Source organism: Rana temporaria, chromosome 1 (assembly GCF_905171775.1).
Source record: "Rana temporaria chromosome 1, aRanTem1.1, whole genome shotgun sequence".
Lineage (NCBI taxonomy): Eukaryota > Metazoa > Chordata > Amphibia > Anura > Ranidae > Rana > Rana temporaria.
Window position 1 is genome coordinate 445,539,177 of NC_053489.1, and position 26,290 is coordinate 445,565,466.

Below are 26,290 nucleotides of genomic sequence, written 5' to 3' on the forward strand. Positions count from 1 at the left end.
AAACATGCGGTTTAGCAATTATGCATATGAGCGTATCATTTTTTTTTGGTGGGGAAGTGGATCTTGGGTGGGAGTTCCAACACTTTTTTTCCCAGGACTTGACCCCTGCTTCCATTTAAGGTAACCCCTTTTATTTGCATAATCTGTTGTTGTGTAATGAGACATTGGGGTTGATTTACTAAAGGCAAATCCATTTTGCACTACATGTGCACTGCAAGTACACTTGGAAGTGCAGTTGCTTTAGATCTGAGGAGAAGCTGTGAAATGAGGGGAAGCTCTGCTGATTTTATCATTCAATCATATACAAGCAACAGTGCTGTTTTTTATTTTTCTTGCATATGCACTTCAGATATACAGCAACTGTACTTCCAAGTGCACTTGTAGTGCAACGTGGATTTGCCTTTAGTAAATAAACCCCATTGTGTTTCCCCACAAGCTACTGGGGTCCCCAACTCTCATCATATTACCAGGTGTGTCACAGGAGGGTTTTGTCACCAAGCGCAGACCCAAAAATAACCAGCAGCTCCTCCGGGGGTAGTGCTACACAGATATGTGCTATCGCTGCAATCAGCGGTAGAATCATTTATTTTGCATTGTCCTTTGGTGGTGGTAAATTGCAAGAAACATACACTTAAAGTTTAATAAAGAAATTTGTTTTTAACAATTTTGGGTCAGGTTTCCTCTAATACAAAAAAATAAATAAAAAAGATATCAATTGATATTCCCTTTACTAACTCATACCAAAGTTGCAAAACTGGTTTCAGTTATAACTAAAGGCAAAATTCTATTTTTAGTTTTGTATAGAGTGGAGAGGGATTAGAACACTTATTCATTTTTATTTTATTTTTTATTGCTGTCCCTCTTTTGGCCTCTCTATTTTTTCTGTTTACCACTACCGCTGAAAGTGAAAGAAAATCCCAAATTTTGAGTTGACCCGCAAAACAGCAATAGAGGGGAAATCCTTCAATGAGGACACTAGTTCTGGTGACACCGGTGACAACTAGGGATTCCATTACTTTGGAGGGATTTCCTCTAATTTCCTGTTTTTCCAGCCAGTTAGAGCCTCAGGCTTTAATCATGTGCTTAAAAAAAAAACATTGGAATCCATGCATCCGGTGCCCTTCCTACATGTAGATTAGAGGCCCGGGCGCATGGATTAGGGGGACAGTGTCCCTGCACCCCCTAATGGACGGGCTGCCACTGTTCAAAAGAATACTAGCTAGATTCAGAGAGACTTAGGCTGGCGTATCAGTAGATACGCCAGCCTAAGTCAGAATTTGCATCGGCGCTAATTTAAGCGTATTCTGGTAACCAGATACGCTTAAATTAGGCTCAGATACGAGCGGCGTAAGTGTCTTACACCCTCGTATCCTAAAGTGTATTTTTTAGGCTGACTGCTAGGTGGCGCTTCCATTGCGGTCGGCGTAGAATATGTAAATCAGTAGATATGCCTATTCACGAACGTACGCCCGGCCGACACAGTACAGATACGCCATTTACGTAACGCATTAGCAGGCCTAAAGTTATTCCATCTAATAGATGGAATAGTAATGTTAAGTATGGCCGCCGTACCCGCGTCGAAATTCGAAAATTTTACGTTGTTTGCGTAAGTCATCCGTGAATAGGGATTTACGTAATTTACGTCCACTTCGAAATCAATAGGACCGTGCGGCGTACTTAGCCGCAATGCAAACTGGGATATGTAGGCGGACGGCGAATGCGCCGTTCCAAAAAAACGTCAATCACGTCAGGTCAAGCCCCATTAACATAAAACACGCCCCCTCAGCCAAATTTGAATTAGCCGCCCTTACGCCTGCCCGATTTACGTTACGCCGCCGTAACTTAGCAGGCAAGTACTTTGTGAATCATGTACTTGCCTCGCTAAATTACGGTGGCGTAGCGTAAATGCCATACGCTACGCCGCCGCAACTATGCGCTCGCCATCCTGAATCTAGCTATACATCTCCTTGTACCTGGCATCCTTCATTCCAGGTACATCACATTCCCAGAGCCCACTGTGGGACGCTGTTTTACCCTTGTTTTCAAAGATTGGTGGAATAATTAGCGTGAACCAAGTGGACTGTATTGTGATAATAACACAATACTATATCACCGGCATATGATGTTGTAGATGATATTGGAAAAAAAGTGTTCCTGGTCTTTGTAAAATCAGAAAGCTACTTAACCTGAACTCCAGGCACAAAACACTTGTCTATAAAAAATATTCCTTAAAGTGGAACTTCACTCTCCCAATCAACAATGATTATTTTTGATCGTCATGCTGCTATCATTAATAAATAGATAGGAAAGTACAGTATATCATATTTACTGTACCCGTTTTAAACTTTTTTTCTAACATTTCTTTAGTTACTTCCTGGTTCCTTTCCTAGGCAAATGCTATACATCCCAGGAGTCTTCAGGAGGGGAGGAGAGGAGGTGGGATTTTCTCAGCTAAGCATACTCTCCTGCATGTATGCTTGAGCTAAGGGAACATGAATTCCAGGAAGTAAATGCTACATGAATCATCTTTCCTTACTCAAGATGGCCCTGGCCAGAAATACCCAATACCCAAAATACCCAAAATTTTGAAGAAAAAAAAAGAAAATTTACAGATAGGCAGCACTGATGGGCACTGATGGGCAGCACTGATGGGCGGCACTGATGAGCAGGCACTGAAATGTAGCACTGACTGGCATCACTAATAGGCACTGATTGGCCGGTAACCGGCATTTTCTTGTTTACAGCTGTGATTGGACACGGCTGATCACATGGGCAAAGAGCCTCGTCATCGGCTGTTTACTGAGATCAGGGTTGCGGCGTGTCCCAGGGACGCAAGTGTTGTGAAATTGGGCCACGTCATCCCAGAACAGGTAAACCACCCCGCCACCATCATTTGTCTATACGACAGGCAGGAGGTGGTTAAAAATGAATTAAATAGTGTTTTTTGTGTGTGGTGCTCAGATGCAGTGAAGATCCTCTTTATTAGCCTCAAATTTTATAAATCCCCTTTTTGTGCACCAAATGCCTTTGCAAAGCCAGATATTAAATTGTAAAAGTAGCAGTGGCATCATAATTGTCCTGTGCATAGCCTGTGCTGAGGGCAGCCCAGCATTCATTGCAGAAGTAAGAAAACCCATGACTCTTTATTTAGTTAATATTTAATTAAATTTACTCTGTATGTGCTATATGATTTATTCTTAGCCTGATGATACATTATTGCATACACAAATAGGCTGCTAATTAAATCTTTGAGATGTTTAATAAAAGACAAGTATATTTATTTACTGTCTTACTCAATTAAAAAAATATATATATTGGGTCTCTTTAAAGCTTTGACAATCTGAGCTTAACCACTTCCCGCCCGGTCAATATACAATTGACGTCCGGGAAGTGGTTGTGAAATCCTTACTGGACGTCTATTGACGTCCTGCAGGATTTCATGGCGGCGCGCGCAGCGATCGGTGATGCGCGGTGTCAGTCTGACACCCTGCATCTCCGATCTCGTTAAAGAGCCTCCGGCGGAGACTCTTTACCACGTGATCAGCCATGTCCAACCACGGCTGATCACGATGTAAACAGGAAGAGCCGTTAATCGGCTCTTCCTCACTCGTGTCTGACAGATGCGAGTAGAGGACAGCCGATCGGCGGCTCTCCTGACAGGGGGGGTTCACGCGGATTGTTTATCAGCGCAGCCCCCCCTCGGATGCCAACACTGGACCACCAGGGATTCTCCCCCCTGGTGCTCAATAGAGCAAAAAAAACACCAATAAAAAAATAAAACAAAATTACACAATCGATGCCAATCAGTGCCCACAAATGGGCACTGACTGGCAACATGGGCACTGGCTCAAATGATGCCCAGCAATGCCATCATTGCCACCCCTCAGTGTCCATCAGTGCCACCCAGTGTCCATCAGTGCCACCTCTTAGTGCCCATATATGCCCAGTGCCCACCTATCAGTGCCCATCTGTGCCACCCATAAGTACCCATCAGTGCCACCCATAAGTGCCACCCATGAGTGTCCATCAGTGCCGCCAAAGAGTGCCCAGTGCTGCCTATGAGTGCCCATCAGTGCCGCCTATGATTGCCCATCAGTGCTGCCTATGAATGCCCATCAGTGCAGCATACCAGCGCCGCCTATCAGTGCCCATCAGTGCCACCTCATCGGTGCCCATCAGTGCCACCTCATTGGTGCCCATCAGTGCCACCTCATCGGTGCCCATAATTGAAGAAGAAAACTTACTTATTTACAAAAAAATTAACAGAAAAAAATAAAAACTTAATTTTTTCAAAAATGTTGGTCTTTTTTTAGTTGTTGCGCAAAAAATAAAAATTGCAGAGGTAATCAAATACCACCAAAAGAAAGCTCTATTTGTGGAAACAAAATGATAAAAATTTCATTTGGGTACAGTGTAGCATGACCGCGCAATTGTCATTCAAATTGCGACAGTGCTGAAAGCTGAAAATTGGCTTGGGCAGGAAGGTGCGTAAGTGCCTGGTATGGAAGTGGTTAAATGACACAAAGTCTAGACAAAGTGGCTATTTAAAGTGTTGACACACATTGGTTGTACCTGAGGCACAATAATAAGAAGAGTAGTTCTAATGCGTTTAAGTGCAAGGAGTCGTTTTCAGTTTTATTTCTGCAAGCCTCTGGTTACACCCATTGCCCTAAACAAGCATGCACACCCTCTTTTTAAATATGAACTTTATAACAGCCCAGGTAGTGTAAGCATGTACACATACTTACAGGGATTTGTAAGGAAGGCAAATACGTACAATAAATATACTGGATTGTCATTCCTGATCTGTTTAAAGCTAAACTTCACCCAATTTTGTTTGCTGGTTTTGAATTTGGAGAAGTGTGGAAGAGAAGCAGCTGCGCGCTCTGGAATGCACATGTGCTCAGGACCTTGCAGATGCTTCTCTTTGGCTGTCAAATTATGACACGTGGCAGTGTCTGCATCAACCTTTATAAAATACCTGCATACAGCTAGGGGCGGATGACATAGGCAGCCTGCGTGCAAGTCAGGTGCCAGCGCCTGTCAGAATGACCCCTTACAGATAAATCAAAGAAACTCTCCCTTTCCTGCAGCAAATACCGTATTTATCGGCGTGTAACACGCACAGGCGTATAACACGCAGTGTAACTTTAAGGCCGGGTACACACGGACAAACATGTATGGTGAAAGCGGTCCGTCGGACCGTTTCCACCATACATGTCTGCCAGAGGGCTTCTGTACGATGGTTGTACACACCATCGTACAGAAGTCCGCGCGTAAACAATACGCGGGGCGTGTCCGCGGTGTCGCCGCGTCGATGACGCGGTGTCGCCGCGACAATGACGCGGCGACGTGGGCGGCCCGCCTTTAAAATGCTTCCACGCATGCGTCGAAGTCATTCGACGCATGCGAGGGACGGCGGGCGCCTGGACATGTACGGTAGGTCTGTACTGACGACCGTACATGTCCGAGCGGGCTGAATTCCAGCGGACTGTTTTAAAACAAGTCCAGGAATATTTGTCTGCTGGGAAAAGGCCCGGCGGGCAAATGTTTGCTGGAATTCGGCCCGCTCGCGCCCACACACGACCAAACATGTCTGCTGAAACTGGCCTGCGGGCCAGTTTCAGCAGACATGTTTGCTCGTGAGTATGGGGCCTTAGAGGGAAATTTCAGGAAAAATACTTTCCACAGCCCCCTGCTTATAACACGCAGGCACAGTTTACCCTCTATTTTCAGGGTAAAAAAGTGAGTGTTATACGCCAATAAATACAGTACTTTTTATCAGGGGCGTACATTCAGGGGTCACAGACGTCACCATTGCAACCCGGCCCTCGGACCATGTGGACCCCCTGTATGCCTGAATACGTGGGCGGTGTTATGCAGCTGCTGAACGCTCCTCTCCTTCCCACAGACATTCAGTGGCTACAGGAGGGAAATGGAGAGCATTTGCTCCCAGGGCCGGTGCTACCACTAGGCAAACTAGGCAGCCGCCTATGGCGCATTGCTGCCTAAAGGCGCCCGGCCACTGGTGTTCCTTTTCTCTTGGCAACAAACAACTAAGTCTCAGCATCAGCAGGCAGCCGCCGCTCTGTTCACACATAGTGTCAGAGGCGCAGTGGCGGCAGAGGACTGTGTCTGTGTCCCAAATCCCGAATTAATGGAAGCAAGCAAACATTTATTAATGGGCACTAGTAGGTTGCATTAAGGGGTGCTGGTGAGGCTGCATTGATGGGCGCTGGTAGGTTGCATTGATGGGTGCTGGTAGGCTACATTGATGTGCACTAGTAGGCTGCATTGATGGGTGCTGGTGAGGCTGCATTGATGGGTGCTGGTAGGCTGCATTGATGGGCACTAGTAGGCTGCATTGATGGGTGCTGGTGAGGCTGCATGGATGGGCGCTGGTAGGCTGCATTTGATGGGCGCTGGTGAGGCTGCATTGATGGATGCTGGTAGGCTGCATTGATGGGCGCTTCATTAAAAAGGTTGGGTATACATGGGCAAGGCAAAGGGGGTGGAGCCAAAAGGGGTGTGGAAAAATGAGGTTGTGCCTAGGGTGTCAAAAATCTTTGCACCAGCCCTGTTTGATTCTCCACATGCCACTCTTGCTGCCTCCCTATGCCTGTCCTTCTGCCCTGGGGCTCCTGCCTTACTCCCTGGCACCCCCCGCAGTACATTTGCTGTACGTCATAGCACCAAAGCTGATTTACCAATCGGCTGGGCTGACATAGCCATGGCGCACATCGAAGGAGGTATCTCTCGATTGAAAATACCATTTCAAAGGCACAATTTAAAATTATATAAACAGCGGGGGGAGACCAAAGTTCTGCACAGGCAGGCACACCAAATTTTCAGTCTCCCAGAGTCAGAAAACAGTTCAGTACTTTGTTTTTTTTTCGTTTATGTAAAGGAGTTGTAAAGTCTCAAGGTTTTTCACCTTAATGCATTTTAAGGTGAAAATCCTTCTGTTCTGCAGCAGCCCCCCAAAGCCCCCCTATTCTTACCTGAACCAGATCATTCCAGCATCAAGGACGAGCCCTGCAGCTCCAGCTGCTGTCTTGGGTCTTCATTGGATAGATTGATAGCAGCAGGATCCATTGGCTCCCGCTGCTGTCAACTAACACCGGTGAAACGGGAGTCAGGGGACGGGGCTGAGTCCTGCTGTCTGTGTCAATGGACGCACAGTGCAGCAAGACACGGGAGCAAGCTCGCATGGGTGCCCCCATGGAAATAAGCTCTCCGAGGGGGCACCCAATGAAGAGGACGAGCCAGGAGCGCCACCGGGGGACCCCAGATAAGGAGGATCGGGGCTGCTGTGTGCAAAGCCCTTGCTAAGAGCAGGTACGTATGATATGTTTGTTATTTAAAAAAAATAACTTTACAATCAATTTAAGGGATTTTAACTTGGATAGGAAATAGGGGTATTATGAGATGCCCTCTTGTCTTTAAACAACTTCAGAGACGTCTCCTATGTACAGTCTATATACACTTGTCACTTCCTCCAGCACACTTGCTTGCAGAAAAACTCAGCTGGGACACTTTAGTGGATCTGACTGGACAGTCAGCCAGATCTAAGCAAAAGCCCTTTACAGGAAGGGACCTGGGCCCCTTAGTTGTGTAGCAAGGTCCATTGTCTAGCTTAAATCCCTGTGACTACTGATCCCAGCTCCACCTCTTTAGGCACTGCCAGCCTGCCTGGCTGCAGCTGTCCCTTTCACTAGCCCTCCTGGCTACTTCTCCACAGTCCTCCCAGACTGACACTCTCTCTCTCTCAGCAGTCCTCCCAGACTGCTCACTCACTAGTCTTCTCTGGAAAACTTAAGGTTACCCCCCTCCCAGACTAAATGGCACCCTCAATGGCCACTTTCAGCCTCCTCAGCACTCCTTCTCTATCTTCCACCTGACTGCCCCTGCTGGCATGACCCATGAGTATTTATGAGGTGCCTGCCCTCTGCCAACCCATTTTGATGGGCTAGGGCCCTCATCATTACTACAAGCAGCTCCTCTTAGACTCCACTCTCTACTTCTGGAAACTTCTCCAAAATCTAGAGAGCAGGTGGAGTCACCAGAGATGCTGCTTGCTAAGTCATCCAGCTTCTCTGAGTCACTCAGCCCTGAGATTTAACCCAGGCCTGGCTCTTATCTCTACACTACAACTATACACATTAGCACACACTAGAGGGTGCTACACACGTGTGCCCCCAAAGTAATCGACTTGCTAGGTTGGCACATGGAGAAGAGGAGGAGCCAAGATTGCTGGCGGGGGACCCTACTAAAGGAGGTTCGGGCAGCTCTTTCCACTACAATTGCACCGAGCAGGTGAGCATACCATGTTTAATATTTTCATTTAAAAAAATTGCTCTTAGTAACCCTTTAACTTTTAATAATGAGCTCATATGTTGTGGCTGCGATTTGTAGTGCCATGCCTATGTAATTATTTTTCTATTGCAAAGGGACAAGACAACTTCCTGTTCATGGTCACACGGTATCCGGTGCATGCCTTGCCATCCACTACTTGTGACATCTCAAATGCGGAAGTGTTAATGTAAACAAAAAAAATCTTCAAGCTGCATTGTGAACTCTCTCTGTGTCTTCAATTCCTTTGCCTGCTTGTGTCTGTGTCAGATATAATTACTGTTTAGTCCCCACCTGATCACTAGACGGTCAACTAGAGAGACTAGGGACCCAGAAAGACTCAGGGGTTGTGGCATACAGTAGGTACTTTCTTTAAAGCAAGTGGTTCTCACACTACAGAGGTCATGCAAGAACTTGTGTAGTCCTGTTCGAAGAGCTCATACTCATTTCTACTCAAACAGAAACTGTTGAAATAGGAATGTGAAGATTTACTCCACTATAGGCTGTGACTACAGCATAGCTATGAACTGTCCCTCATTTAGAGGGACTGCCCCTCTTTTGAGACCAAATTTCTTGGTCCCTAGTGCAGGCTTAGGTGCCCCTTCTTTTGATCTGATGTGTGCATCTCTATAATTCATTTACAATTTTATTAGCAAAAGTGTTATGCTGCGCTTAACTTTTTATCCAACCTTTGTTTTACTGCATTTGTTATTTTGAAGAGCCAATATAAAGGAAAAATAGATTTAAAAAGCGCTTGTGTAGTTTAGCCAATCATTTTCTGCATATTAGGTCTGTGTAACGTGATCGGTGACATGGACATGTCCTTTGTCTATAAACTGTGTGCTAAAAGGTGTCCCCCTTTATCCTTTCAGAAAGTTGGGAGGTATGCCTACAGGGCAACAAATGACATCATGAAACTATATGATCAAAGCACATGTTATGCAGGTGAAAAAGACAAGATGCAGTTAGAAATGCCTTAAAACTCAATGTTAGGTGAATTTTGATGGTAACTCATGGTCCTTTGAAGGACTAACAAGCAAGTCAATGTCACGTAAATGACACCTGAGGAGGGGGGGGGAGTACAGTAGGGGAGGGGCATTTTCAATGTGGCTTCAATAGTGAAATGGAAAATACACAAATCTTTTAAATTGCAGTTATGTTGGGCCCCTAAATCTGTATGGAGTGCAGTGGAACCACAGTTTTCAGAGACAGCCTCAGCAACAGTGTATTTTGGCAGCACAAATTACACTGCGGAATTCTTCTTATTTTTATTTTTTTACAGTTAGTTTTGCTTGCACACAACAGTAGCATTGCAGTCTACTTTTATTTTGATTCATATTACTTGAGGTTTTTTACTGGTAGTAATACATAGTTGCCAACATTACATTTTTTTATACAAACACTTTTTCGTCTGTTGGTGGAGCCTTATTATAATTAGGGGGGCATTCATTTTAAGGCGTGGTGTAGAGGGAGAAGAAAAATGTGTCACGCGCAGTGCATTACAGCAAAAAATGGCCGTGGTTTAAACAAAACAGTGGGCGTGGATTAAATGGGGTGAGGCTCAAGGGGGTGTGGTCCGAGTCTGAGATGAACAAGAGATAGAGGGTGAAAGAAAGCAATAAGGAGGGAAGGAGAGAGCCCCCAGCGCAGTCCCTCCTTACATCAGGTGTCCCCAGCGGAGTCCCTCCTTACATCAGGCATCCCCAGCGGAGTCCCTCCTTACATCAGGCATGCCCAGCGGAGTGCCTACTTAGATCAGGTGTCCCCAGTGGAGTGCCTCCTTGCATTAGGTGTCCCCAGCCGAGTGCCTCCTTAGATCAGGTGTTCCCGGTGCAGTATAGTCTCTTGGCTCTGCCTCTCACAACACCTGTTGTGCCGAAATCGGCTTCCCCCAAAAAAACGTTTTCCCCTGGCTCTCGCCTGAGATCAGAACTCAGCCCCTCCAGCCTACTGCGCTCCAGCTTCTCCTAATCTCCACCTCTTGTTTTTATGGGGGAAAACTGTCTCACTACAACACCATGAAAACAGGGGGCGCGCACGGGGGTGATAGATGGCCGAATAACATTTCAAGGGAGAGTGGGAGGAGCTGCAGTGCAGAGGGCTGGAGGGGTGGAGTTCGAATCTGAGCCAAGAGCCAGGGGAAAATGGAAAGAGATCTCGTGGTCATATTTTTGACGCAGCTCCGGTGCCAAAAACAGTCCTGATATCCTGGGACAAAAGCGAAATCCTAGGATTTTAATTGGCACTGCCTCCGATCGGGACAAGGGTCCCAAAATCTGGATTTTCACAAGAAAAACTGGACTGTTGCCAAGTATGGTAATAGCAGCTACAATATATGTTTTCACTTTGTAATACTAGGCTTACTTTGACTGTCAGAAGTAGTAGCTACCAAATACTTTTGTCTTGTCATTTGACCAGAAACTGGTGTGTTTGCATGAAATGCCAACAGGTCTACATGCAGAGTGGGGAGCCACAGGGTGCGTTTCCTCTAGTAAAAAGCCTGTTGTCAATACCAGGTATTTTGATGGCTGTGACAACAGGACTAAATACAGAGACACATACCACAAGGGGATGTCTTCATAAAAAAATGAATGCTACAGAACATAGGTATTATGATGGCAGCACCAAGAGGCCTACATGCAGAGATAGTAGTCACAGGGAAGTGTCTGTCTTCCCATAAAATTAGAGCTACAAGCCACAGATAAGGATAGGTAATATACTGACATCAGCACAGTTTGTGATCAGTAAGTAAATGTTTGCACCCAAAACACACATTCCCAGCAGCCCCATATCCTTGTGGTAAGCAATATTATCTAGGGCCATTTTGGCATATATACCCAAAATAGCAGTTAGGTTTAAAAGAGAAGTATGGGTTTAGTTTTTCTTGTAGAATCATACTTACCATGGTGGATGCAGCATCGCTCTGATGCTGCATCTGTCCCCCAGAGCCTCTAAGACTGAGAACCGATCTAACACCACTGATCGCTTGGCTTTTAGGGCTTCCTGAGCTGAGAGCTGCAGACTGTCAGTCACTGACTCTCTGTTCTGCCCCCCCCCCCACGCTCACTAGATAGGGTGACCAGACATCCCCAGTTTCTGGGGACAGTCCCCGGTTTGAAGACACTGTCCCCGGACCAAGTCTGTCCCCGGTTTTGTCCCTGGATTTGATTTGAACAGAGGCTGGGGCAATTTCAAAGACAGTCAGTGCAGAATTAAATAAAAACATCTAAATTACACCCCCCCTCGCTCTGCCACACCTACTAACTTGGGGGGTGTATTTTTTCCATTATCTGTGCCCCTTTCTGATGATCAAGCCTAGTTGCAGGGAGGGGCCCAAAATCCAAGGAGCAACTTTGAGCTTTTAAGAAGGATACATTATGCACCTAATTTCCTGACTACCTATCACATTTATAGAGGCCCTGGAGCACCAGGACAGTAGAAACACCAACAAAATGACCCCAGTTTGGAAAGCAAACACTCCAAGGATGTACCGGTATGTCCTCCCAGTAGAAAGCTGCTCCCACCTGGCCACTTATGTGCAGTGGCCGAGCAGAAGGTGGTTAAGCAGTATATGGCGTTAAAGGGGTTGTTAAGGTAAACATTTTTTTCCCTAAATAGCTTCTTCCTTCACTTACCTCAACTTTCGATTTTGCTTTTAAATGTCCTTATTTCTTATGAGAAATCCTTACTTCCTGTTCTTTTGTCTGTAACTACACACAGTAATGCAAGACTTTCTCCCTGGTGTGGAGAAAGCCTCTTGAGGGGGGAGGGGGCGAGCAGGATAGTCAGGACGCCCACTAACACACAGATCCTTTCTCTATCTGCAAAGTAGAGAGCGTGCTGACCCTCCTGCTTGCCCCCTCCCCCTCAAGAGGCTTTCTCCAAACCAGGGAGAAAGCCTTGCATTACTCTGTGTAGTTACAGACAGAAGAACAGGAAGTGAGGATTTCTCAGAAGAAATAAGGACATTTAAAAGCAAAATGGAAGGATGAGGTAAGTGAAGGAGGACTGCACTAAGGTAAAGGAAGCTATTTAGGGGGAAAAAATTGTACCTTTACAGCCCCTTTAAGGAGCAAGCATATGCATTTCAGGAATTGCATACTTTGGCAGCAAATATTTTCCTGTAAATTTATATTTTGTTCTTTTACAAAAAGCTTTGCTTACAGACAGCAGCCTAATTAAAATATAGCTACAACCCTCACATAATTGTATTATATAACTAGGAGGCCCAAACATGGCGACATTAGCCAGAGGGACAGCAGTGCCAAGAAGCCTAAATTCAGAAACACTAGGCAAAAGGAGGCCACTGTCCTTCTATAGTATTAAAGCGACAGCCCTCTGGTATTTTGATTGCAGCACCAAGAGACCTAAATTTGGAGACACTAATCAGAGGATGGTGTCTGTCTTCCCTTAAAATTAGAGCAATGATCCTTGGATATTTTGATGGCAGTTCCAAGAGGTTTAAATGAAGAGACACTAGCCTCAGGGAGGTGTCTGTATTGCTATAAAATGATAACTACAGTCCTAGGCTATGCATAGGTAAAGTACTGGCCAGTGGTAGCACAGTAATATGACATATTTCATGCCTTGGCAGCTAAACTTTATCACAACCCTGTCTATGTCACTTTTTTCTAGACATCTTGGTCTGCATATAAATGTGCAGAAAATATAAGGGCATGTAAAATTAAAAAATAAATATGTTTTTATATTAACTACATGCAGTTATTAAAATACATTATCTGTGACATTCAAAGATTACAGAAATAAAATACACTGTAAGAACCTGCACACTGCTATTACAACACAAAAGCGCTTAAAGTATAGCTAAAGGCAAACAAAAATATTTTTTTAGTTTTAGATAGAGTGGAGAGGGATTAGATCACCTGTCATGTCTGGTTTGCATTGCTGTCTGTGTGTCACTGTATGAGAGAGTCACCTTATTTGTCCTTTTGCCCATTAAAATTGAAACTGAAAGAAAGTCCCCAAATGTTGGTAGTCACCAAGAAATAGTGGACATTTTCCAATGAGGATACTGTCTGGTGATACTGGTGACTATTGGGGGTTTCCATCAATTTGGAGGGATTTCTTCTCACCTCCTGTTTTAGCTATGGGGCAGGGTGTAAACAGAAATCTCCCCAATGGGTAACGGGTGGCAAAAAAAATTAAAAAAAACTGCCAAGGTTATAAACACCTCTTATTATTCAAAATTAAAAATAAAAGTGTTGCCTTCAGTTCTACTTTAGGAGAGAATTTATATATTGAACCAGGTGTTTGTCATCACTTGACAGTCTTTAATTTTCAGTCTTATTCCGTACATACTTAAACAACAACTTATGCACACAATGGAAATGGAAATTTCACGCTTGTATACCTGTAACTGTAAAGAGATGTAAAACAAGTTCTTCGCCTTGACGCCACTATTAATACTCAAACAAAGAACCTCCTGATAGATTTCTCTATCACTAAGGCCCCTTTCACACCAGCGGAACCACCCATTGTTCTCTATGGGGCGGCAGATGTAAGCGGACATGTGTCCACTCACACTCGCCAGCATTCGATCTGATAAAATCCACTAAAAACAGATGGATGGGGATAATGAATAAATTATGTCTTTCGCGCTACTGTGAGTATTAAATGTCAACAGTGACAAAAGTGAAAATGCAGCAAAAACTAGTAGTGATTACAATGCACAAAAAATATATATAAAGTAAAGGGTTCTTGCACAAAATCTAAACACACTCAATAAAATCAAAATTAAGGACAGTGAATGATCAAAAACTAAGTGTGAACAAATAAAGTCCATATAATATCGATATTGTGCCAATGGTGAAGGATCATATAATATGTAAATAAATGAAATTCATATATTATAAATATTGTGCCAATGCATACAGTACCAGTGCACAAATGAATATGTACCAGTGCATATTATATGATCCTTCACCATTGGCACGATATCGATATTATATGGACTTTATTTGTTCACACTTATTTTTTGATCATTCACTGTCCTTAATTTCGATTTTATTGAGTGTGTTTAGATTTTGCGCAAGAACCCTTTACTTTATAGATGGATGGGGATACATTCTCCATCAGTCCAGCAGATCGGATCAGATGACAATCGGATGGAAAAGGACATGCAGTCCGTTTCCATCCAATCACCCCATAGAGGGCAGTGGGCTGTGTCCGTGTCCGATCTGTATAGCGGAACGGATGTGGACCTGTCATCTGCCTGCTCAGAGGGGATCAGCAGAGCAATCCCCCTCTGAGCAGGTGGATCCGCTTGGACGGATTTCGCCTCGGGTGAAAGGGGCCTAACATGTAAGCTTACATTAGAGCATTTTATTTCATAGGTTAATATTTTGCTAGCTAGCAACGACTCCAAAATATGGAGACTGCCATGGAACCATATTAAAGGGGTTTTCCACCCTTTTTTTAAGTTTATTAAAAGTCAGCAGCTACAAAAAGTGTAGCTGCTGGATTTTAATAAACTGACACTTACCTGCTCCACGGCTCCAGTGACGCGACGGCCGGGGCTCCTCTCCTCGCCCCCCCTCGCCGGCCGGCGTCTTCATTACTAGTGTGGGCACCCGGCAGTGATAGCTTTCGGCTTCACGGCCGGGCACCCACTGCGCATGCGCGAGCGGCAGTGCGCATGCGTGAGCGGCGCGTCGCCGTCCGATTGGACAGGTGCTCGCCTACAGGGAGGGGCTGTGAAAAGGCGATTAAGCTAATCGCAAGGGCATACACACGCTCGAGTTTCTCGTCGAAAACCAGCCCGACGAGGAACACGACAAGCAAATTCAGACTCCCGTCGAGGAAAAAGAGAACTTGCTCTCTTTTTTGCTCGTCGAGTTCCTCGATGAAAAATGTACACACACGACCGGTTTCCTTGGCAAAAAAGCTCTCCCACCAAGTTTCTTGATGGATTCTGCCGTGGAAACCGGTCGTGTGTACGAGGCCTCACTCTTGACAGACCAAATGGAGGGGCCTGTGGCTGGATCAGTAACCTACACAGAGCTTTAATTTGACTCAGATGCCAGCAAGGTGGAGGTAGCATACTCGTTTGGGCTGGTATTATTAAAGGTGAGCTAGTTGGACCTTTTTTGGGTTGAAGATGGACTCAAAAATAACTTGATCAACCCCAAACCTACTGCCAGTATTTAGAAGACCCTTTCTTCAAGCAGTGGTACAGGAAAAAGTCTGCATCCTTCAAGAAGACCATGATATTTATTCAGGACAATGCTCCATCACATGCACTGAAGTACTCCACTGCGTGGCTAGCCAGTAAAGGCCCAAAAGATGAAAGAATAATGATATGGCCCCTTCCTTACATGACTTAAACCCTATTGAGAACTTACAGGCCCTTCTGAAACAGGAAATTTACAGTGAAGGAAAACAGTACACCTCTCTGAACAGTGTCTGGGATGCTGTGGTTGCTGCTGCACAAAAAGTTGGTCATCAACAGATCAAGAAACTAACAGACTCCATGAATGGAAAGCTTATGACTGGTATTGAAAAGAAGGGTGGCTACATTGGCCTTTTTTTTAAATGTTTATTTGTAAATTTTGAGTTGTTTGTTTATTATTTTCACCTAAACAGATGAAAATAAACAAGTGAGATGGGGAACATTTTGTTTTTCATTTAGTTGCATAATAATTGTGCACACTAATGGCCCAAACACACGATCCAAAAATCGTACAAAGAATACCGATTTCGACGCAATCATACGATAATCGGATCATTAGTACAGAGCTTTTCGAGAGCTGATCACGACAATTCATCCGATATTATTAGATTGGACAAGCACGAAAAATTTTTCCTCGTACGATTTCAGATCGTACGATTTTCATTTAGTCAGTATAGTTGTTGTCCGAAAATACAATACAAATACATTACAACACACGACGACACAATCTTTTTTTTTTTTTTGTCTTAGGAGAATTTTCGTCACTTTAGTAAACTATTCAATTTCTACTTGCGACTATTAAGCGAAAAAAGTCGGACGATCTGTCGTTCGAACTTTCGGATTGTGTGTGAGGGCCATAAGGCTGCTTTCACACTGAAAGTGCCGGCCGTTAGTGGTAAAGCACTGCTCGTTTTTGCAGGGCTTTACCGCTGTTTAAGCAGCGCTTTTGCAATGCTTTCCAACCGCTCGCAGAGCACCTTTAACCTCAAAGGAAGAGTTAAAACCTCCAGTGTTGCGGTGCTTCCAAATCTCTTTTCAGGGGCTTGGGAAGCGCTGCCCATTCATTGATGCTGCTTGCAGGACTTTTTCTAACGTCCCGCAAGAGCACCGCCAGGGTGTGAGAGCCTCCATTACAATGAATGGGAGGCAGTTTCCAGGCGCTTTACAGGTGCTATGTCTAGCGCTAAAACGCCTGAAAACTTCCTCAGTGTGAAAGGGGTCTAATAGGTGCCCAATAATTGTGCACACATAGATATTCTCCTAAGAAAGCCAAAGCCTCACTTTTACTTTCTTAAATATTCAGGTTTGAGGTTTATTAACATTTTGGATTGACCGAGAGTCACTGTAGTCGTTCAATAATGAAATGAATCCTCAAGAATACAACTTGCCTAATAATTATGCACCTAGTGTAGTAAGCATAGACTTTGGAGAATATTATGTGTAATTCAATTAAGAACGCCCATTACATAGTATACGCTTTTTTTGTTGCATGAACCTGCAGCCCTCAGATTGGTTTAGGCTGGGTTAACACTGGTACAGGGGTTTTTGAGATATTTTGCAGGCATTTTTGCTTTTCTTTCTTTTTTTAATCCATTTTGGCTAATGGAAAGCTGTTTACTAGGGGGAAAAACACATGTTTTTGCATGTTTTTTACTCATATTTCAGGTGTTCCTATTGTAGTCTATTGGGGCAAAAAGCTCAACAGAAGTTCATCACGCAACTTTTTTGAGCCACAAGCTTCAAGTGACACAATGCACAGGTCAGGGTGGCAATTGAAAAGCACAGGATTTTGAAAGTTAAAGGGGTTGTAAAGGAGAATTTTTTTTTCCCTAAATAGCTTCCTTTACCTTAGTGCAGTCCTCCTTCACTTACCTCATCCTACTATTTTGCTTTTAAATGTCCTTATTTCTTCTGAGAAATCCTCACTTCCTGTTCTTCTGTCTGTAACTACACACAGTAATGCAAGGCTTTCTCCCTGGTGTGAAGAGAGCCTCTTGAGGGGGGAGGGGCGAGCAGGCAAGTCAGGACACTCGCTACTTTGCAAATAGAGAAAGGAGCTGTGTGTTAGTGGGTGTCCTGACACTCCTGCTCGCCCCCTCCCCCCTCAAGAGGCTTTCTCCACACCAGGGAGAAAGCCTTGCATTACTGTGTGTAGTTACAGACAGAAGAACAGGAAGTGAGGATTTCCCAGAAGAAATAAGGACATTTAAAAGCAAAATCGAAGGATGAGGTAAGTGAAGGAGGAATGCACTAAGGTAAAGGAAGCTATTTAGGGGGAAAAAAAATCCTTTACAACCCCTTTAAGCATATTGGAGCTTTGAGCTAAAATAAAAAAAAACACTAATGCCGCATACACACGATCATTTTTCGGCATGAAAAAAACGTTGTTTTAAAAAAAAATCATTTAAAATGATCGTGTGTGGGCTTCACATTATTTTTCCGGTTCTGAAAAACGTCAAAAATTGTTTTCGAACATGCTGCATTTATTAACGACGTTTTAAACTATGTCGTTTTTCGGGTTGTAAAAAATTATCGTGTGTGGGCTAAAACGACGTTAAAACCCGCGCATGCTCAGAAGCAAGTTATGAGATGGGAGCTCTCGTTCTGGTAAAACTACCGTTTATAATGGAGTAAGCATGTTTATCACGCTGTAACAGAGAGAAAAGCGCAAATCGTCTTTTACTAACAGGAAATCAGCTAAAGCAGCCCCAATGGCGGCGTCATCCGCATGGAACTTCCCCTTTATAGTGCCGTCGTACGTGTTGTACGTCACCACGCTTTGCTAGAGCATTTTTAAAGACGATGGTGTGTAGGCAACGTCGTTTTAATGATGAAGTTGGAAAAACGTCGTCTTTTCTACATGCCGAAAAACTTCGTTTTTTTTCATGCCGAAAAATGATTGTGTGTACGCGGCATTAGGTGTGAATAGAATCTTATTGGTGGTGACAGCTGACATGCAGGTAGGTAACTGAAGTGAAATATTGAGACCACAAGCAAATCTGTAGTCTGTAAATGAGCTGTAATTCATGCTATGCTGAGCCACACAATGACAGACGTCAAGCTGTAGATAAACAAACAGCAGGATCCAGAGCACAGAATGAGGACACGCTTTACGCTTACAAGCTCTTTGTGTACAAAAACAAACTTACAACTTTTTTATGTGTGGAAATGTTATGTGTGGAAATTTCTTCCACACATTAAAAACCATCCTTCTCACGCCTGATCCCTGAACCCCTTTACCCAGTGGTGGCCCGTCGAAGGAGCCCTAAACCTAAAACAGGGCTTCGTAACCCAATATAGACATTTTTACAAATGACAAACTAGTATAACTATTCACAAATGAGTGCTTGAGTATGTACAAGTATAAATGCATAAAGAGAACGCAGGATACTGTATATAATGTTAACAATTATTTTCCTTGTGATACATCCTTGTTTTTTTTTTTTAATTATCAGACATTTCATGCAGAGGATGTATTGACCAGAGGATATCTACAGTAGTATTTAATGGGATTAATGTGTGAAGCAAAAATATCTTCTCAATAATTACAACCCTATTCTCAAATATGTGTGGTTAGAACCTCCTAAAACTTTTACATATACAGTATGCTGTAGGTGGTACAGAAGTTGTCCCTCAACATTCACATGAACTACATCAACATGCACAACATGTAAAACGGCTATATTTCTAGATCCTAACAGATTACTGGGAATACGTTTTAAAATGGGAACTATCAAAACATTTTACAAATGTGAGGCCCCGTACACATGGCCGAGAAACTCGACGAGCAAAACACATCGTTTTGCTCGTCGAGTTTCTTGTGAAGCCGCAGAGGATCTCGGCGAGCCAAATTTCCTCATTGAGTAACGAGGAAATAGAGAACATGTTCTCTGTTTGGCACGACGAGTTCCTCGTCGGTTTCCTCGGCCGAAAGTGTACACACGACCGGGTTTCTCTGCAGAATACGGCTCCGATCGAGTTTCTGGCTGAATTCTGCAGAGAAACTCGGTCGTGTGTACAGGGCCTCAGTGTCATGTCTGGAATGTATTTTTTAGTTCATTTGAACTGAAAGTTCAATGGTTTAATATTTCAAAGCTTTGATGGTTTGGTAATGTTCTTGACTGTATAAGGAAAGAGTTTAATAAAACAAACAACACTTGCATGTTTTATCTGTATGAAATCGTGATTATATCAGGTTCCAACCCTGACTCACCCAGTATGTAGTTACTCCCGTAAAGCGAGTTTTAGGTAATAATATTAGCACTAGAAGCTGTAACAACGTTCTACTACTGTACACGCAGCACACAATGCTACACTACCTTCTGCTTAAAGGGTAACTCCACTTTAGTCGGAAAAAATAATAATAATATAACTTATACAGTTGTGTCACAAGTCATATTGAAATTGAATGTTATTAGAAAAAAAGTACCTTTCCTTTTCAAACTGCAGCTCTGTAATTTTCTGTAAAATGCAATGCAACATGGCTACCTGGAGGTGTTCTGTATACAGAACGCCGCCAGAAACATCATTTCCTGCTTGTGTGATTGGCTCACTGATTTTCCCAGAAGTCTGCCTAATATACAAGTCAGATTTCAGGCATCCCCTGAAACAAAAATGTCATTTTTGGTGAGATACTCCCAATAGGAAATCACGTCTGAAGGGATGCACACCCTGCAATTTTCCTCATTAGAGCCCTGCGGGTGCAGCAGCTGATAAGGAGGTAGGAATCTGGAGCAAAGTTTGGTAAAAGCCCTGCAATGTACATAGGTCACCCAGAGGGGAATGTTTTTGTCTAAACAAAAGTGGAGTTACTCTTTAAACAAGTCATCAGGTGCCAGTATTGTTGTTCTGCATGGTGCAAATTAGATTAGATTAAATAAGGGTTTGTCACTTTCATTTGTGTGATTAATATGAGGCCCATTTAGTGTTTTGCACACATGCTAGCTTTATGCAAGTAAGGATTGTGCATGCTTTAAGTACACAGCTGTTATTTACTAAAAGTAAGGGAGGTTGCACTTTGCAAAGGAATTTTCTCCAGAGCTCAAGTCATGTGCAAGGAAATAAAAAAAGAGCATTTTTGCTTGCACAATGCTTGAAATTGGAAGCCAGCAGAAGCTCACCTCATCCACTAAGCTCTGGGGCAAATTCCCTGGCAAAGTACAACTTCCCTTGCAAAGAGAACAGCCTATTTACCTTTAGTAAATAAACCCCACAGAGTCAATTGGGTTTATTTACTAAAGCTGGAGAGTGCAAAATCAGGCTCACTTCTGCATAGAAACCAATGAGCTTCTAACCTCAGCTTGTTCAGGCAGCTAAGCTTTGGCAATAAAACCTGGAAGCTGATTGGTTTCTATGCAGAAGTGAGCCTGATTTTGCACTCTCCAGCTTTAGTAAATGAACGCCAATGTGTTACTGTTAGAGCAATAAGGATGTGGAACTCTCTTCCACAGTTGGTGGTGTCAGTGGGGAGTGTAGATACATTTAAAAAACCTTTAGATGTGTTTCATGATGAATGTAATATACAGGTGCATCTCATACAATTAGAATACCATCAAAAAGTTCATTTATTTTAGTAATTCAATTTAAAAAGTGAAACTCATATATTTTACTGTATATGAAGGCTTTACAAAAGAAGAAGAATCTGCTGCTTCAGGTGTGTGGAATACCCTGTTTGGAACCAAGTAGGAGTGCTAGCCCCGGCCCGCCAATGTAAAAACTTGAGAAAAAGAAGTCCCTGTTGTATTTTGACCGTCTGCAATAAAAGGCACTTTTGGAAACTTTGGATGTGCAGCCATTTCTTCTTTTTCTATAGATGCTTTACACACAGAGTGATATATTTCAAGTAGACATGTGCATTCGTTTTAGTTAGAATGCATTTTCGTGCGAAAATTGGGCTTTTTCGTTATCGTTTTAACAAACGATAACGAAAGTGCAAGAAACGAAAACCGAAAGATCCGACATAAAAAATGCTTTATTTTCGTTTTTGTTGCGGTAAAAATTCGATATAGAGAGATTCGACATTATAGGGAAAAGATTCGACACCATAGAGAAAAGATTCGACATTATAGAGAAAAGATTCGACACTATAGAAATAATAGATTAGACATTACAGACAATAGATTTCGATTTATGAGAAAATAGATTCGACATTATAGAGAATAGATTCGACATTATTACTAGTCATACAACATTAGAATTCTTGTAGGCGGAATATTCGAACGGAAATGTACGATTCAACCTAAAGATTCGACGTTCTGTCGAATATTCGTTTGACCATTCGACAGAAACCAAAAAGATTCGACGTTCCGGCGAATATTCTTTTGACCATTCGACAGAAACCAAGTATTATTGGATTTTCGGACGAAAGCTATTCCCCAACGAAAAACGAAATAAATCAAAACGATTTTCGGGAGTAACTAAATAAATTTATTTTCCAAACGAAAACGAAAAAACGAAACAAAATATTCCAGTCTGCACATGTCTAATTTCAAGCATTTATTTATTAAAATTTTGATGATTATGGCTTACAGCTAGTGAAAACCCAAAATTCAGTATCTCAGAAAATGTAAATATTACATAAGGCCAATAAAGAAAGGATTATTAATACAGAAATGTTGGCTTACTGAATAGTATGTCCATGTACAGTATAGTATGCACTCAATAATTGGTCGGGGCTCCTTTTGCCTGAATTACTACATCAATGCGGTGTGGCATGGAGGCGATCAGCCTGTGGCACTGCTGAGGTGTTATGGAAGCCCAGGTTGCTTTAATAGCAGCCTTCAGCTCATCTGCATTGTTGGGTCTGGTGTCTCGTCTTCCTCTTGACAATACCCCACAGATTCTCTGTGGGGTTTAGGTCAGGCGAGTTTGCTGGGCAATCAAGCACAGTGATACCATGATCATTAAACCAGGTATTGGTATTTGTGGCAGTGTGGGCAGATACCAAGTCCTGCTGGAAAATGAAATAAGCATCTCCATAAAACTGGTCAGCAGGAGGAAGCATGAAGTGCTCTAGAATTTCCTGGTAGAGGGCTGCGCCCTCTTGGACTTGCTAAAACACAGTGGACCAACACCAGCAGATGACATTGCTCCCCTAGTCTTCAGGGACTGTGGACAATCAAGCACAGTGATACCATGATCATTAAACCAGGTATTGGTATTTGTGGCAGTGTGGGCAGATACCAAGTCCTGCTGGAAAATGAAATAAGCATCTCCATAAAACTGGTCAGCAGGAGGAAGCATGAAGTGCTCTAGAATTTCCTGGTAGAGGGCTGCGCCCTCTTGGACTTGCTAAAACACAGTGGACCAACACCAGCAGATGACATTGCTCCCCTAGTCTTCAGGGACTGTGGACAATTTTGCATTTAATTTGGAAAAACAAGGCCACAGAATCTGGAGGAGGAGTGGAAAGGCACAGAATTCAAGTTGCATGATGTCCAGTGTGAAGTTTCCACAGTCAGTGATGATTTGGAAAGCCATGTCATCTTCTGGTGTTGGTCCACTGTGTTTTAGTCCAAAGTCAGCGCAGCCCTTTACCAGGAAATTCTAAGGCACTTCAAGCTTTCCTCTCCCGGCCAGCTTTATGGAGATGCTGATTTCATTTTCCAGCAGAACTTGGCCCGTGCCCACACTGCCAAAAGTACCAATACCTGTTTCAATGATCATGGTGTCACTGTGCTTGATTGGCCAGCAAACTTGCCTGACCTAAACCCTATAGAGAATCTGTGGGGTATTGTCAAGAGGAAGATGAAAGACACCAGAACCAACACAGCAGATGAGATGAAAGCCACTATCATAAGACCAATAAAAAAAAAGAAAAGGATTTTAATACAGAAATGTTGGCTTACTGAAAAGTATGTGCATCAAGAAACCTGGGTAGTGATTGCCTCCATGCCATATCGCATTGATGCAGTAATTCATGCAAAAAGAGCCCCGGACAAGTATTTAATGCATACTATACTGTACATGGAAATACTTTTCAGTAAGCCAACATTTCTGTATTAAAAACCTTTTATTTATTTTTTATTTTTTTATTGGTCTTATGTAATATTCTAATTTTCTGAGATACTGAATTTCGGGTTTTCACTAGCTGTAAGCCAAAATCATCAAAATAAAAGAAAAATGCTTGAAATATATCACTCTGTGTGTAATCTATATAATATAAGATTTTCACTTTTTGAATTGAATTTCTGAAATAAATAAACGTATTGATGATATTCTAATGTTATGAGATGCACTTGCACAAGAATGTAGAAATTGGTACTGACATAAACACGCACACACATACTCAGGTTGAACTGGATGGATGGGTGTCTTTATTAAACCTTATGGCCTACGTATGTAACTACTATGCATGTAATTACGGTATTTTGGTGTTGCTTGTGCTCCTGGCTAAAAAATTAGGATAGTGTGGACCCATTCAAAGATCATGAGTTGAGGTTTTGGCCAAACACCCCACATGATAACTTTATGGTTAGCTAATTGATAACAAATGTCAAAACATTGAAAAACAGAGCAGAAAACAATGCAAAATTGATTGCTTGTACTTGTATTCATAAAGGTCCATGCACACTGGGTTAAAAAAAAAAAAAACGCCAATTCCTATGGCAGAAAAAAAACTTGCATATAGACCATTTTTGTACAGGAGTTTAGGAGATCTTGGAAGCTCTGCTGGTTTTATCATCCAATCATATACAATAAAAAATGCTGTTTTATATTTTCCTTGCATGTCCCCCTCGGATCTACAGCGACTGCACTTCCAGTGCAGTCTAAAAGAGCCTAATGCCGCACACACACTCTCGGAAATTTCGACAGGAAAAGTCCGATATGGAAATTCCGACCGTGTGTAGGTGCCATCGGCATTTTTCTGTCGGAATTTCCGCCAAGAGAAAATTGAGAGCTGGTTCTCAATTTTTCCGATGAGAAAAGTTTTTGAAGGAAATTCCGATTGTCTGTATGCAATTCCGATACGCAAAAAAACATGCATGCTCGGAATCAATTCGACGCATGCTCAGAATCATTGAACTTCATTTTCCCGGCTCGTTGTAGTGTTGTACGTCACCGTGTTCTTGACGGTCGGAATTTCAGACATTTGTGTGACGTGTGTATGCAACACAAGTTTGAGCCAAAATTCCGTCTGAAAAAAATCCACGGTTTTCTTGGCGGAATTTCGTGTGTACGCGGCATTAGAGTATCCAGTGTCATTTTCTGCCAGAAAACTGCTCTCAGAAACGCAAACCAGAAGGTTTTTTTTCTGCCTCTAAACGCTGAGCTTAATATGCCTCTAATTGTCATAATGTGCATGGAAATATAGGGGGTTCATAGGTGTGCGCACAGGGTGTGCCGGGTGTGCCTGGGCACACCCTATTCAACCCATGTGCATTAGCATTATCCAGGAGCAGCACCAGGTGGTTGGGGGTGCCAGTGGCAAGTGTAAATGCCCCCAATATATTAAAGTCTAGGTTCAACTTTAGGAACACGTTACACCTGTATTTAGGGTGTACCACAATATGCTCCCAATTAACCTTCTCCCACCACCAGAGCCCCCTTCCTGTGACAGCAGGTGGTGTACATGTGTGTTTGAACTTTGGGGTGCACACCCTAATGCAATAGGCTGCGCACACCTATAGGATAAGATTAGGATAACATTGAGCTGCTTCTACATGCAAAACACAAAACTCCTGTAGAAGTAGAATTTTTTTATAGACCTACTTTATTCTACATTCTGTTTCTAGTACAGATCTACATCTATGCTACATTCTTTCCAAATCCAGGTACAGCTAGGCAAGAGTTACTTTTTTTTCTAGAAAATATCATCTAATGTGTAGAAATAACTGTGTGAATCCATATTCTGCGAAGTGCTACATATTCTATATACTTGATGCAACCTGTATCACAAATTGTACAACACACACACACACACACACTTGTTACCTTGAACAAATGGGACACTCAGCAGAACTAGAAGTAATAAGGAGTAGAGATAGTGAGGTTCCGCCATGGTAGAAAGGCTGAGTCCGGCACCTGCTTGACAAATACCTTCTTACCACGTCTGTGTATCCTACTGGCAAGGATATGAACAGGTGTAATCTGAGAATAGGTAAAACCTACTCTTAACTCTTTGTAAAGTACACAGTAGTTGCATCATGCGAGGAAAAAAAAGAATAGAAATGTCCATGTAAATATGAAGACAGATGTTTTTTTTTTTTTTTACTGTGGAAATTAGTTTCCATTAGTTTAACTTTTTATTGACTCTGCTCTGCTTAAAAAATTAACAAGATGCTGAAAAAAATCTCTAGGACTTTGCGTCATGTGTATTTTTAGCAGATATAGTAGAGAAGTTGTAGGCAACTAAATTAGTTATTGCAATATTGCCAGTGTCTGAAGATACAGTCCTTGGGCTAGATTCAGATAGAATGGTCTATCTATCCGCCCGGCGTAACGTATCTTAGATACGTTACGTCTCCGTAATTTAGGGCGCAAGTTCTGTATTCAGCAACAACTTGTGCCCTTAGTTACGGCGGCGTAACGTATCTGTGTCGGCGTAAGCCCGCCTAATTCAAATGTGGATGATGTGGGCGTGTTTTATGCATATTAACTGTGACCCCGCGTATTTGAAGTTTTTTAAGAAAAATCCTAGTCCGCATGCTCGAAATTCTGCCGCAAATCGTCATTGCATTCAACGTGAACGTAAATTACGTCCAGCCCTATTCGCGAACGACTTACGCAAACGACATAAAATTTTCAAAA

The 26,290-nt window shown here is 42.9% G+C and overlaps 1 protein-coding gene across 1 annotated transcript in view; it reads right to left on the bottom strand.

Annotated features, from left to right (window-relative positions):
* Positions 1–25,628, bottom strand: part of LOC120916180 — an 89,219-nt gene extending 63,591 nt beyond the window's left edge. The window contains exon 1 of the mRNA XM_040327013.1: positions 25,475–25,628. Coding sequence (XP_040182947.1) covers positions 25,475–25,541 — 67 coding nt within the window. The 5' untranslated portion in view covers positions 25,542–25,628. The remainder of the gene's footprint in view (positions 1–25,474) is intronic.
* Positions 25,629–26,290: the final 662 nt, after the last annotated feature.